General features: G+C 47.1%; 1 protein-coding gene and 1 pseudogene across 1 annotated transcript; one reads left to right on the plus strand and one right to left on the minus strand.

The window, feature by feature from the left end:
• Positions 1–4,432: 4,432 nt before the first annotated feature.
• Positions 4,433–7,032, plus strand: ARMH2 (armadillo like helical domain containing 2). Its single transcript, XM_062187124.1, has 2 exons — positions 4,433–4,646; positions 6,608–7,032. The coding sequence occupies exons 1-2, from the start codon at positions 4,433–4,435 to the stop codon at positions 7,030–7,032; spliced, it is 639 nt and encodes a 212-aa protein (XP_062043108.1).
• Positions 7,033–13,276: 6,244 nt separating this feature from the next.
• On the minus strand, positions 13,277–13,413 carry LOC133757184 (U2 spliceosomal RNA; annotated as a pseudogene).
• Between the last annotated feature and the right edge of the window lie 952 nt (positions 13,414–14,365).

The raw sequence follows: 14,365 nt of genomic DNA on the forward strand, positions 1-14,365 counted from the left end.
AGAGCCTGGCTCTGGAGGACCCAATGGGGCAGGAGTGGAGGGTCCGTGGCTCACCAGGCTAATCCTCTGCCTGCGGCACCGGCACCCCGGGTTCTAGTCCTGGTTGGGGCGCCGGATTCTGTCCTGGTTGCTCCTTTAAAAAAAAAAGTGGGCCCTGCTTCCGGAGCTGAGCCAGAGGGGTGCCCTGAGGGATGGAGCCTGGCCCCAGAGAAGTCACTCAGCCAGGTGGGGGCCACTGGCCAAACAGAACACCAGCTCCTGGAACCGCTTCAGCATCAGGGTAGCCAGTGCATTAAGCGAAGCAGGAGACCGCCCAGTAGCTTTTCCTAAGCCACTTCTTCCGCTGAAGAGTATACCAGGTGAGGTATGCCAAGGTATTAAACAGTGTGCGTGAACGTAATTTAAACTGTCGAATATCAGCTGTTAACTCTGGATGTGTTCGTATAAAATATCATTTGGATGTCATTTTAAATATTTACATTTTAGCAAGACTTTTAAAAAAGGATTCATTTCATTGTAAAGTGGGAACTGCTTGCCAAGCTTCTGGCAAAATAGTTCTTTCAACTGTGAAGTCATAATGTACATATTTGTATATTTATAAATATTATATATACACACATCTATGCTTCATTTTAAGGTACACGGTACAGTCCATAGTTGGTGTGTATAATTTGTGGTCTAAATGGTTGAGATGGTTCTTTTTATAGAAAGTTAAATCCCAGATGTTCCAAGGTTTCTGTTTGGTTTGTTTTTGTTTGGTTTTTTAAAATTTTTCAAATATCGCATGCATAATTCCGTGACTTTTGTATTCACTTCTGCATATTATTTTTGGTTGATGGGTGCTTTTCGTTTTGTGGCATTTGTATTCATCATTCAATCATGGAAGTTAAAATAAAATTATTTTTGAATTACTATTCTCATGTGGAGTCTGATGTATTTTTTTCCACACGCTATTTAGGGACAAAGCAGGCCTTATTATCTCAACTTGAGTGTATTCTCCTCTTGAAATCCCTCCAGCTACAAATGGAGATAATAAATATATATTTTTTTAAATGTCAGATTTCTTGTAAAGCTGTTTGTTGGAAAAAGAGCTGCGTTTCACAGTTGTGGTGTCCGTGAATGGAGACCCTAAGCTCACTGAGGCCAAAAATAGCCCTCACTTATTTTTGTCTGTTCCCAGGCCAAGATCTTACCACTCTCACCACGAAGGAGTCCCCAGGGTTCAGCTGCAAGTGTTTGCCAAGAGACTCATTAAGTACCAGTGATGGCTTTTATTGAGTCTGTGGCAAATACAACTTCCCCTGTATCTTTTGTTGCTATCCTGTTTAACCGAATTACCTTGGTTACCTTCAGAATTATAAAGTAAAATCATCAATCTCAATGCAGCATAAAACATCCGTGCTTCTCACTGTATCAGAAAAGCAGTTGACTCAGACAGAAAAAGAAATCTTTCTATCCTTGACACTTCCCTGGAGACGGTACCTCTTATTAAACAAAAACTATTTTTGATTTTTAAGGAACACTTTTTTTTTCTTTATCTGGAATGTTCATCAGATCTCTTTTTTTCAAAGTGTGTTTATATACTTTGATTTATTTGAATGGCAGAGCAACGAGAGAGAAAAAGAGAGAGAGAGGTGACAACAACCAGGTCTGGACCAGGCCAAATCCCTGAGCCAGGAACCCCATCCAGGTCTCCCATGTGGGTGGCAGGAACCAAGTTCTTGGGCCATCATCCACTGCCTCCCAGGGTGCACCTCAAGTGGCAGTCAGCCTGCTGCACCCCAACAACTGTGCCACTCTTTTGCTTTTGAAAGAGTTTTAAGTATACCTTGTGGGGGGGGGGGGGTGGACAAGAGTTTCTGCTAAAAACTGCATCTCCAGCTTCTCATTTATTCAACAAGTATTGGAGCATATTGGCTATGAACAAGGGGTGTGCCAAGGCCTGTGACTTTAGAGGTAGAGCCGTGAAGAAAAGGCAAAAGGCAGATGAGCATCCCCGCCTTCACGGGGTTTCCATGTGGGGAGGAGGGGACAGTGCGGCAGAGGGGGATAACGATGACATCAGCGCAGGTTGGGGGCGGGGAGGGCAGTCAGGAAAGGCCTCACAGAAAATCGCAGTTGAAGAACAACCCAAGGAACTGATGGTGCAGCCACGTGGGTCACCCCTGGGAGGCATGGGCCAGCCACAGGCAGCAGCAAGTATAGAGACCTAGAGAAAGGGCCATGCCTGGTGTTTTGGATTTTCTACTTGCCACATTGTTGGTTTTTAATTTTAAAAATGAGAAATAAACTTCACATATATTTTGTTGAACATAATATGTCTAAAAGATTTCCAAATGCAAACAGTATAAAAATTACTCGTGAAAGATTTCACATTCTGTCATTCATGCTAAAGCTTTGGACAGCAGTGTGCATTTCACACCTCCAGCACCTCCTAGTTCACTTAGCCACATTCCAGATGCACGGTAGCCACCTTGGCTAACGGTTGCTCCATGGGAAAACAAAGGTCTAGGCTTCCCAAGTTGTCCTGGTAATGTCCTTTGTTTGTTTGTTTGCTTTTTGTCTTCGCATAGTAATATAGTTGAAGAGTATAGACAGGGATATATTTAGGATATGTTTTGAAAGTAGAGGGTTAAAGCTCTGGCCTGTGGTGCCGGCATCCCACATGGGCACCGGTTCTAGTCTCAGCTGCTCCACTTCGATCCAGCCCTCTGCTATGGCCTGAGAAGGCAGTAGAGCTTGGTGGCCCAAGTCCCTGCACCCACGTGGGAGACCCAGAGGAAGCTCCAAGCTCCTGGCTTCGGATTGACCCAGCTCCGGCCGTTGCAGCCATTTGGGGAATGAACCAGCGGATGGAAGACCTCTCTCTCTCTCTTTCTCTGCCTCTGCCTCTTGGTAACTCTTACTTTCAAAATAAATACATACATATTTTCTTTTTTTAAAAAAATATGTATGTATTTATTTGGAAGGTAGAGCTACAGAAAGAGAGAGAAGGAGAGACAGAGATCTTCCATCTGCTGGGTGATAGAGCCATGAGCCTGGCTTCTCTCACCTAGGACATACAGCAAGAAAAACAAGACTCGAGGAGGGAGCCTAGGTTCACTCCAGTATTTAAAGACCCCGAAAAAGGGAAGCCAAGGAAAATGAAGAGGGGCTGCTAGAAGCAAAATATCTGAGAAGCTAGATGACAGAAGTGTGTCGAGGAGAGGGGAGCAACAAGTGCTGAAGAAGCGAGACTCGGATTCAGCCAGAATAAACGTCATCAGTGAACCAAAGGGGAAGTTTCCGTGGAGCCCTAAGACTGTCACTGTGGCAATTGCTTGAAGGGTCATGTGATGAAAGGGAGCAGAGAAATGAAAAGTGCAGTGCGGGGAAGGGGGAGAAATCTATGTGGTCAAGAGTTATTTTTTTCCATGAGGAAAAATATGGTGTGTCTGTCGATGATGCTAATAATCCAATTGAGATGGAGAAATTATTAAGACAAGCTAAGAACATAAGCACAGCTTCCTGAATGGGGTGAACGGGTTGTCTGAAACTAGCCCAGAGAGGGAGGATCTATAGGAACAGGAAGAAGCCGCATGGAGGCACAGGTGCGGTCGGTGGCGGATGCCCTGGTGAGAGTTACGCAAGTTCTCTTGTGATTGCTTTGATCTTCTCAGAAAAATACAGTCCATCAACGATGTAGGAAAGAACTCTGGATAACAAACAGAAGAGGTGAAATCCTGTGAAGGATCAGTGGAAAGAAGCACCGTGCATGTGAGAACAGAGTAGAGGCCAGCGCCGCGGCTCACTAGGGTAATCCTCCGCCTGCGGTGTCGGCACACCGGGTTCTAGCCCCAGTCGGGGCGCCGGATTCTGTCCCGGTTGCTCCTCTTCCAGTCCAGCTCTTTGCTGTGGCCCGGGAGGGCAGTGGAGGATGGCCCAGGTGCTTGGGCCCTGCACCCGCATGGGAGACCAGGAGAAGCACCTGGCTCCTGGCTTCAGATCGGCATGGTGCGCCGGCCGCAGCAGCCATTGGGGGGTGAACCAACGGAAAAGGGAGAGCTTTCTCCCTGTCTCTCTCTCACACTGTCCACTCTGCCTGTCAAAAACAAAAAACAAAAAAAAAAACAGAGTAGAGCAGGCCAAGGTGCCCAGATAGGCACGAGTCAGGAAAGCTGTGTAAGCTGAGGCTTTGTGAAACAGAGAAGAGAAAGTAAAGAGAGTTTAGTTCAAACTGTGGACGGTCTTCTATGCCAGGCTGAAGAACTTCAGGCGCATATTGCTTTCCCTAGGTTTGCACTTGTATATTCCTCTCCACAGTGTTGCTAAGCAGTGCATTCTAGAGTTCCTGGCTGTTAAGTTCTGTTGCTGCTGGTGGATACCAGAGCACCTTTGACCTTCATGCACAATGATGAACAGCCACGTTTTTTGAGTGTGGATTTGTGTTGCGATGGATCAGTGTTTTAGGGGGCTGTGTAAATTCTGGAGTGTCTTTGTGAAGGGCTGTTTTGTTAAGAAAAAGGAGGACGAGCTTATCCCTTCATCTGAAAGTATTTTTCACAAAGAAAAAATTGTGCTCCTTGGCTGTACGTTGAAGGACAGTTCTGCATCCATTGAAAAGAGAGCTCAAGCCGCCCATAGAATTGGATTGTTGGCTTTCACAGGTACTGATCTTCACCAGCTGTGCTGTTAAGTAGGTGTTTCGGGGCAGCTGTTTGGGGCAGCTTTTAAGAGGACACTCGGGACACCCACATCCCATGTCAGAGTGCCTGGCTTGAATCCTGGTGACTCTGTGTTTGTGATCCAGCTTCCCGCCAATGTGCACCCCACCCTGGGCACCCTGAGCAGCTGATGATGGTTCAAGGCCTTAGGTCCTTGACACCCATGTGGGAAACCTGGGTTGATTGATCTTGCTCTTTTTCTTTCTCTCCCATTTCCCTATTTCTCTGCCTTTCAGATAAAGTTTTTATGAGCTGACATAATTCTAATCTCATGATAGGATACCAACGCAGAGTAAAACTACCTGATATGTTACTACTTTTTAAAACGTTTATTTATTTTATCTATTTGAAAGGCAGAGAGAGAGAGAGAGAGATCTTCCACCTACTGGTTCACTCCTAAAAGGCCTACAACAAGCCAAAGCTGGGCTCCCCAAATGGCCACACCAACCAGAGATGGGCCAGGTTAAAGCCAGGAGCCAGGAGTTTCATCCGGATCTTCCATGTGGGTGCAGGGGCCCGAGCACTTGGGCCATCCTCTGCTGGTTTTCCAGGCACATTAGCATGGCTCTGGATCAGAAGTGGAGCAGCTGGGACTCTAACTGGCGCCCATATCAGATGCCAGTGCTGCAGACAGTGGCTTAACCCGTTGTGCCATGGTGCCAGCCCCTGTTGATATTTTCTGAAGTGGCAAAGTGAATTACTTGGATGTGGTTTGATGGACTAGATTCTAAGAAGGGCGTCCATTAGAGAAAACAGTGAAAGGAGCAGTTGGTATCAGAATTGTTGGGAACCAAGGTGCACAAGGCTGGAGAGAAGACCAGAAGCTCAGGAGATACTCCCAAGCGAAGGATAAGTGGTGCCCACCCCGGCAGGTGGGGTTCCCAGACACCCTCCCTTCCAGGGGTCTCTATCCAGCGCCTTCCTGGCTAGTACCTTGACAACAGAGTTTGAGCTTGGAACCGCAACGATCTGGGGCTCAGGAATGTGGCACGAGTGGGGTTGAGGGCCAAGCTGGCGGTGGAAGGAAGAAAAAGCGCGTAAGGTCACACTGCTGCAGGTCTGCTCAGAACGGGACAAGGGCCAACCACTCGTGAAGCCACTGTCCTCAGTGCGGTGCTCTCAGCCTGTTGTGTCCTCATTCCTTTATAATATCCACACATAAATAACTGTAGATACAATGGATACTCATCAAATCAGGGTAACTAACAGTTCCCTCTCCTCGCCAATGATTTGAAGCCTTGGAACTCTTCTCCTCCAGTTCTTTATAAAACATAGAAGAAGCTCCTGTAAACTGTAGGTGCTGTACTATGCCAGGAACACTAGAACTTACTGCTCCTATCTAACTGCTTTGGTTCTTGTTATCCAACCTCCCTCTCTCCACCCTTGCCTCACCATCACCATGCTACTCTCAGCTTCTGTGTGGTCAGTGCATCGAGCTTCCCCGTATGAGGACGATCAGGGAGTGTTTGTCCCTGACCACTGCAGCTCAGCCTTTGGCCATTCTCTTTGCTCCTTCCATTTTTTTTTTTTTTCCCCACTACTGATGCTGGAGAACTGGGAATGAGACTCTGACGGCGATGTGCTGGGCAGACTTAGCCAGGTTTTACACACCATGAAATACTCCAAGAAACGCGAAGAAAGGAACCTGGGGGGAGGCTTAGGCAGGCAATGACCACCCCATGCTTTGCACATCACTCCTTGCTTATCAACACACAGGTTCTGTCTACGGCAACACAGCAGCAGAGGCAGGGAACAGAGGACTGTTCAAAGTCCCCACGGGGTCGCCTACCTGGCAACAGAACGTGAACACATAGCTCCAAGACATCGCTAGCCACTAGATACACCAAGTACTTCTGGAAATGCGCTCTCTCTCTCTCTCTCTCTCTCTCTCTCTCTTTTTATAGGAGGACCAAATGCTGGGAAATTTGCAGCTGAGTACATGCCAGAAATAGCTTACTTGTTGCAAGAGGAGATACCGTCCAAACCAAAGATCCTGCTGCTCCAGAGCGTAGCGTGTTGGTGTTACTTAAACCATGCCAGCCAGAGAAGTGCCAGGCATCTGCAGTTTGTTCCCATCCTCGTTAGGTTTTTCGAAAGCAATCTTGAGCCTGCTGTCAAAGGTGACACACAGAGCAACCTCCTCATTCAGTTTTGGACATGCTATGCTCTTTCCGTCATGACATGCAATAACCTGTCTATCATGAAAGAGCTGAAAGACTACAGTCACCTAAAATATCATTTGCAAATGTTGGCTACTGAGAATTGGTCCGGATGGCCCGAAAATTTTGCGGAAGTGTTGTATTTCCTCATTGGTTTTCACAGGAGTTAGTTTCTAGAAATCCAGTTGGGGGGAGCAGCTGTCTATACCCCTGGGAAGTTGAATAAAAGTTGAACATTATTCTGAAGTGTTATCTGTTTTGGTTAAAGAAGTTCTGCGTAACTTTTCTTTTCTTTTTGACAGGCAGAGCTAGACAGTGAGAGAGAGACAGAGAGAAAGGTCTTCCTTCTGTTGGTTCACCCCCTAAATGGCTGCTACAGCCGGCGCGCTGCGCCAATCCGAAGCCAGGAGCCAGGTGCTTCCTCCTGGTCTCCCATGCGGGTGCAGGGCCCAAGCACTTGGGCCATCCTCCACTGCACTCCCGGGCCACAGCAGAGAGCTGGACTGGAAGAGGAGCAACCAGGACAGAATCCAGCGCCCTGACCGGGACTAGAACCCGGTGTGCCGGCGCCACAGGCAGAGGATTAGCCTAGTGAGCCGTGGCGCAAGCCTGCATAACTTTTCATACAGTGAATAGCAGTAGCAACTTCTAAGAAGCACTGCTGTTTGAAGCATTCACACTACCCACTCCTACAGGAAATGAAGCCATTGAAGCATGAGTTATGTACAGAGGGGACCAGGCAGAGCTGTCAAGTTACAGAACTGGAAGTGCTTGGGCCTCTGCTACCAGTGTGGGAGTCTCGGATAAAGGTGCCTCTCAAATAAATCTTCAAAAATTTTTTTTAAAAATAATTTTTATGTTCCCATTTACACATGGTATCTGTGTCCACTTAGTGTTTCTACCTCTGCGGGAGGCAGCCTGAGATAGAAATTAATAAATCCATTGCCCACGTGATGCTTCTAGAGGTTTCCCACAAGGGCATGGAAATGGATGTGGCCCAAGCCCCACCCCAAGCTCTGCATCGTTTGAATATTCAATTAAGCCCCACTCCAGACACCACCTCCTATGCCTCCAGACTGATAAAAGGATGGCCCCGAACCTTGTTGATTCCAGCTCATTCTGTCGTGAGCTTGCCCACCCTCTTTCCCTTTAAATAAGTCTTGCTTTCCTTTTCACCTTTCTCTGTGTCTTCTCCTTGAATTCTTTATTGTGTGGAGACAAGAAGGTGGGCCAAGCCTAGGCAGGGACCACCCACAGCAGGTGAGGCTCCTGTTAGAAGCCTACAGTCACATCAGAGTAACTGAGTTCTATTTCCAGCTTCAGCTCCTGACTCCAGCTTCCTGCTAATGTGCAGCAGGGAACAGTAGGAGACCTGGCCCAGCTCCAGCCATGGTGGGCATTTGGAGAGTGAGCCAGCAGACGAGAGCACTCTCTCTGCCTCTCCCCTCCTCTCCCCTCCCCACTTCCCCTCCCCTCCCTGTCCCAGTCTGCCTCTCAAATTTAAGAAATTTTTGTTATATTTTTAAAAATCCAAATTAAAAGGCTCTCTCCCAAGAAGCAGTGGTCCCATGTTCCCTGCTGTTTATACTCCCAGGGGTAACCATCTGAACCCTGGCTGTTAGGTTTGTATTATTTAACACCATATTTCTGAATAACTCATACTGCTGTTTCTTTACTGTTCGTCTTCAATTTTAGCATCTTTCTTTCTATTGCCTCATGGTGAACGAGGACTGGGCACCTCCATCTGTCCTCCCCTTCCTCTCTTAATTGTCACAACTGCTGATTGCAACACAGTTAGTTCAGTGGTTTTCATGGCTAAGTCCTATAGCACAGCACGATTACATTTCCTTCCTCATACAACTCTGTTTTCCCAGGGTTTTGTTTATTTGTTTTTGTATTCCACATCCTCCTCCCTGTGTTTAACATCTCTCAACCACACACTGAGGAAGTGCTGGCTCCAGTTTCTTCTTCTTTTTTAAAGACTTATTTATTTGAAAGAGTTACAGAGAGATCTTCCATCCGCTGGTTCACTCCCCAGCATGGTGCAAGGGTGGGGGCTGGGCCAGGCTGAAGCCAGGAACCAGGATCTTTTTTTTTTTTAAAGATTTATTTATTTATTTACTTGAAAGAGAGTTACACAGAGATAGAAAGAGAGACAGAGAGAGAGAGAGAGAGAGAAAGAGAGAGATGTCTTCCATCTGCTGGTTCACTCCCCAGTTGGCCACAACGGCCGGAGCTAGACCAATCCAAAGCCTGGCTCCAGGAGCTTCTTCCGGGTCTCCCACATGGGTACAGGGGCCTAAGGACTTGGGCCACCTTCCACTGCTTTCCCAGGCCATAGCAGAGAGCTATGGAAGTGGAGCAGACGGGACTCGAACCGGTGCAACATATGGGCTGCCAGCACCGCAGGTGGCTGCTTTACCCACTATGTCACAGTGCCGGCCCTGAACCAGGAGATTCTTTCAGGTCTCCCATACAGGTGAAGGGACCCAAGCACTTGGGCCTTCTTTCGCTGCTTTCCCAGATGCATTAGCAGGGAGCTAGGTTGGAAGTGGAGCAGCCGGGACTTGAACTGGTGCTCATGTGGGATGCTGGCACTGCAGACCATGGCTTAACCCACTACACCACAGCGCTGGCCCCTGTAGTTTCTTCTTGATGACAGCCTGGCAGCACTCAGCCCAGCGTCCTTTTGCCTTCCACACAGCGACCCCGTCCATATTATAGGGATTCCCTTTATCATCCAGAAGCCCCCACTACCCTCTCATGTTGGAACCTCTGTTTGCTGTACAGTGTCTCTTCCTGGTTCATTCTCATATTTGAATTTGGACATTTTTCAAGTACTTTCCTGAAAACAAATGGGAAGTAAAGTTGGAAAACTGGGGCCGGCGCCGCAGCTCACTAGGCTAATCCTCTGCCTAGCGGCGCCGGCACACCAGGTTCTAGTCCTGGTCAGGGCGCCGGATTCTATCCCGGTTGCCCCTCTTCCAGGCCAGCTCTCTGCTATGGCCCGGGAGGGCAGTGGAGGATGGCCCAGGTCCTTGGGCCCTGCACCCGCATGGGAGACCAGGAGAAGCACCTGGCTCCTGGCTTCGGATCAGCGCGGTGTGCCGGCCACAGTGCACCGGCCACAGCGCACCAGCCACGGCGGCCACTGGAGGGTGAACCAACAGCAAAGGAAGACCTTTCTCTCTGTCTCTCTCTCTCACTGTCCACTCTGCCTGTCAAAAAAAAAAAAAAAAAAATTAAATTTTTAAAAAAAACGTTAAAAAGTTGGAAAACTGTACTCCCAACTGTGTTGTTTCCATCCCTTAATTGATAATTTGACTTCAGCCTGTCTGGAACCAAACAGAACACATGCCCACAAGAGCCCTCAGGCTCAGAGAAGTGGGGAGGGCTGGCCAGACACCTCGTATTCTTCCCAGTGTCACCAGTCACACCCGCTACCCACACAGCAGGAGGCCCTGAGTAGGGCAGCTGTAAGAGCTTCCTACTTCAAGAAGAAAACATCCAATAGGCATGAGCAGCGAGTATGCAACAAATTAGAAACAGATATGGATTGGACCCAGCAGTAGGGCTTACGCCGCCTGCCCAGGAGTGCCAGGGTCCAGCATCCAGCTCAAGTACATGGGTCCCTCCCTCTCACGGGGGAGACCTGGCCCAGCCACCATTGTTGTAGCTATCTTGGGAGTAAACCAGCAGGTGATTGATCTCTCTGTCACTGAAATGGATGGATTGGTGATAGACAGATCTATGATTGATAGATACGATAGTATAATGAAGTGGTTTCTAAATCTTTCCAGAGATGTTCTGTGTGCATACAAGAAAATTCAGCGTGTATCCCTTTCTTAGTCCTTTTAGTTTTAGCACGTGGAAGCATTTTATACACAGCAGTAATTTATCTGTGATTTGGCTCTACATCTTAGAGTGATTTGGCTCTACATCTTAGAGTGATTTGGCTCTACATCTTAGAGTGATTTGGCTCTACATCTTAGAGTTTACTCTTTCCTTCCTACTGCTGCGGAGTATCCCACTCTGTAACTGCACTATAATTTATTTAGCCAGTCCTAGAGTAGTGGACACTTAGGTCATTTCCAATCATTTGGTATTTCAGAGTTCTCATAATAACTATAAGTAATGTCATGGCACACATGTGAGATTGTATCTGTAGGATAAACTTCCAGAAATGGAAATGCTTAGCAATACCTGTTTTCTTCTATTGCCTGGACTGTCACTTTTTCCTCATCTTAAGTTTTCCTTCTCGTCGTGGGATTACATCTTTTATTATTTGCTGTCCTCTTAATGGAGTTTGGAGATAAAGAGACGCTAAATGTCTGTGTTCAGTTAGCAGGTTTAACCAGAAACCACTGAAGGCCTATATTCTTGGCAGTGCTTTAAGAATCTGGTTAGCGGCCAGCGTTGTGCCATTCCATATGGGCACTGGTTCAAGTTCTGGCTGCTCCACTTCTGAACTGGTGCACCTGGGAAAGCAGAGGAGGATGGCCCAGGTCTTTGAGCGCCTGCACTCACACGGGAGACCTAGGTGGAGTTCCAGGTTCCTGGCCTCGGCCTGGGCCAGCCCTGGCTGTTACAGCCATTTGGCGAATGAACCAGCAGATGGAAGTGCTCTGCCTCTCTATAGCTCTTTCAAATAAATAAATCTTTAAAAAAAAAAAAAAAAGACTCCTTGGTTAACATTATCTACAGAAGAGCAGCTTGTAAGGCAGTTTTGCCATAAAGTTCTTTTTTGGAAAGGGGGGACAGGGGGACGCTGTGCCTCCACCTTGTGGCATGATGTTCTATTTACATTGCTTTTTTGGGCTCTGGGAACCCTTTAATTTGAAGAAGATAAAATATAAGGCTCAGGGACTGGCGCTATGGCGCAGCGGGTTAACACCCTGGCCTGAGGCACTGGCATCACATATGGGCGCGGGTTCTGGTCCCAGCTGCTCCTCTTCCAGTCCGGCTCTCTGCTGTGGCCTGGGATAGCAGTAGAAGATGGCCCAGGTCCTTGGGCCCCTGCACCCACGTGGGAGACCCAGAAGCTCCTGGCTCCTGGCTTCGGATTGGCCCAGCTCCAGCCATTGCGGCCAGTTGGGGAGTGAACCAGCGGATGGAAGACCTCTCTCTCTCTCTCTCTCTCTCTCTGCCTCTCCTCTCTCTGTGTAACTCTGACTTTCAAATAAAATAAATAAATCTTTAAAAAATATATAAGGTTCAAATTTGGGGTATTATGCTAAGCCTTGACATTTAAACTCATTTATCAAAACAACAGTTTCTTTGTTTTCCTTTGCTATCTCTTCTAAATTCATCTCTTCCCGGTATGGGGGTTTTCCCAGAAGCTATTTAAGGATAAGGATTTGAGTGCAAGAACTTGATCAGGGAGGTGATCTCAGGAATGAGCAATAGCGAAAGGCAGGAAGCAATAAAAGATGTTTATCTGGACAGTCAGTATTGCAGGAAAAAGTCATTTTAATCCTACTAGGGTTTAATCCTAGGACATACACCTCAGAGTCCTCCCCTCCCAAGCCCCAGGGGCTCAGATATTTATACTCTAATTCCTGTCCTCTTTGGGTGACCTAACGACCCAATTAGCTAAAACCTCCAAGTCAGCTGAGATGTCTTGAAGGGGTTGGAGTAGGCAGTGAGCAGTCTTCCAAAGTTAAGCTGCAAGGACCCTAATGTATGAAACATCTTCTACTTTTTGGCTCACTCAAATCTAATCTCTCTGATAACACTCTCAATTTCTTTGGAGGGAATATCTTGCCCAAGTTTCACAGTCTTAAGGGGATTGTCAACCCATGCCTCTCCCCCCGCCCCCCTTTAATGTAAGGAATTTAAGTGTTTACTAAGTCTTACATTCCTGGCCAGCGCCCTGGCTTAACAGGCTAATCCTCCGCCTTGTGGCGCCAGCACACCAGGTTCTAGTCCTGGTTGGGGCGCCGGATTCTGTCCCGGTTGCCCCTCTTCCAGGCCAGCTCTCTGCTATGGCCCGGGAAGGCAGTGGAGGATGGCCCAGGTCCTTGGGCCCTGCACCCCATGGGAGACCAGGAGAAGCACCTGGCTCCTGGCTTCGGATCAGCGTGATGCGCCGGCTGCAGCGGCCATTGGAGGGTGAACCAACGGCAAAAAGGAAGACCTTTCTCTCTGTCTCTCTCTCTCTCTCACTATCCACTCTGCCTGTCAATAAAATAAAATAAGTCTTACATTCCTGGGCTAACGCCCAACTTAGTCATGTTTTATTTTTTGAATACATAAGAGGATGAGATACATTTTTATTGAGGATTTTTCGATCTGTGTTGATAGCTCTCAGCCCTGGTTATTATGCTATCAGTTACACTAGCCTTGGAGAACATGGCGATAAACGAGTACTGGCAAATCAGGTCAGCCTAATCCAGGTTTCACGTGTGTTTCCAAATGAATTTTTAGCTTTTTGTCATTTTCTTAAGAAAACCCAGTTACATTTTTAAAAACCAACTTCAAAGAACTTAGTTCAACTGGTCAGGTTTGAATGATTTCTACACTTGATCTTAGCCAAAAGGCTGAGAAGCGATTAAATGATTTCTGACCCTGTCTCCAAGGCACTTCCACTAAGCTGTTATACTGATATTTGATACCTATTTGAAAACCATACCCATCCTTCTCCAAGGAAATTCTTCAAAATTCTCCCTCACTACAATCACTACCCTCCACATGATCCCTGGACAGACACTAATCTTTCTCATTATTCTGAGCAGTTTTATAATCTTACATAAGTGGAGGAATAGTTTGTACCTTTATTTCACTCAGCATCACTAAGACTCATCCATGTTGTATATGGCAACTATTTTTTTTTAAGATGTATTTATTTATTTATTTGAGAGTTAAGCGAGAGAGAGAGAGAGGTCTTCCATCCACTAGTTCACTCCCCAAATGGCTGCAACAGCCAGAGCTGAGCCAATCCGAAGTTAGGAGCCAGGAGCTTCTTCTGGGTTTCTCATGAGGGTACAGGGGCCAAGGACATCTTCTACTGCTTTCCCAGGCCATAGCAGAGAGCTGGATCAGAAAAGGAGCAGCTGAGACTTGAACTGTGCCCATAGGGGATGCCAGCACTTCAGGCCAGGGCTTTAACCCGCTGCGCCACAGCTCTGGCCCCTCTTTTTATTTCTAACCAGCATTCCAATATACTTATATCATAATTATTTATCCACTCACTTGCCAAGACATTTTGGATAGTACAATTAAAACTAATAATGTGTGAACCAGTCTTCAAGTGAATGTATGCTCTCATTTCTCTTGGGTCTCACACGATACCCTTAGGTGAAAAGGCTGTTGTATAGAATTAACACTGAATATTGCCACCAACATCACAGAATCTCAATGCTTCACATTAAAAAAAAAATTATTTATTTGAAAGAGTTACGGGGCTGGCGCTGTGGCATAACAGGTAAGGCTGCTGCCTGCAGTGCTGGCATCCCATATGGGTGACTGTTCAAGTCCCAGCTGCTCCACTTCCATTCCAGCCCT

The sequence above is a fragment of the Lepus europaeus genome, chromosome 3 (assembly GCF_033115175.1).
Source record: "Lepus europaeus isolate LE1 chromosome 3, mLepTim1.pri, whole genome shotgun sequence".
NCBI lineage: Eukaryota > Metazoa > Chordata > Mammalia > Lagomorpha > Leporidae > Lepus > Lepus europaeus.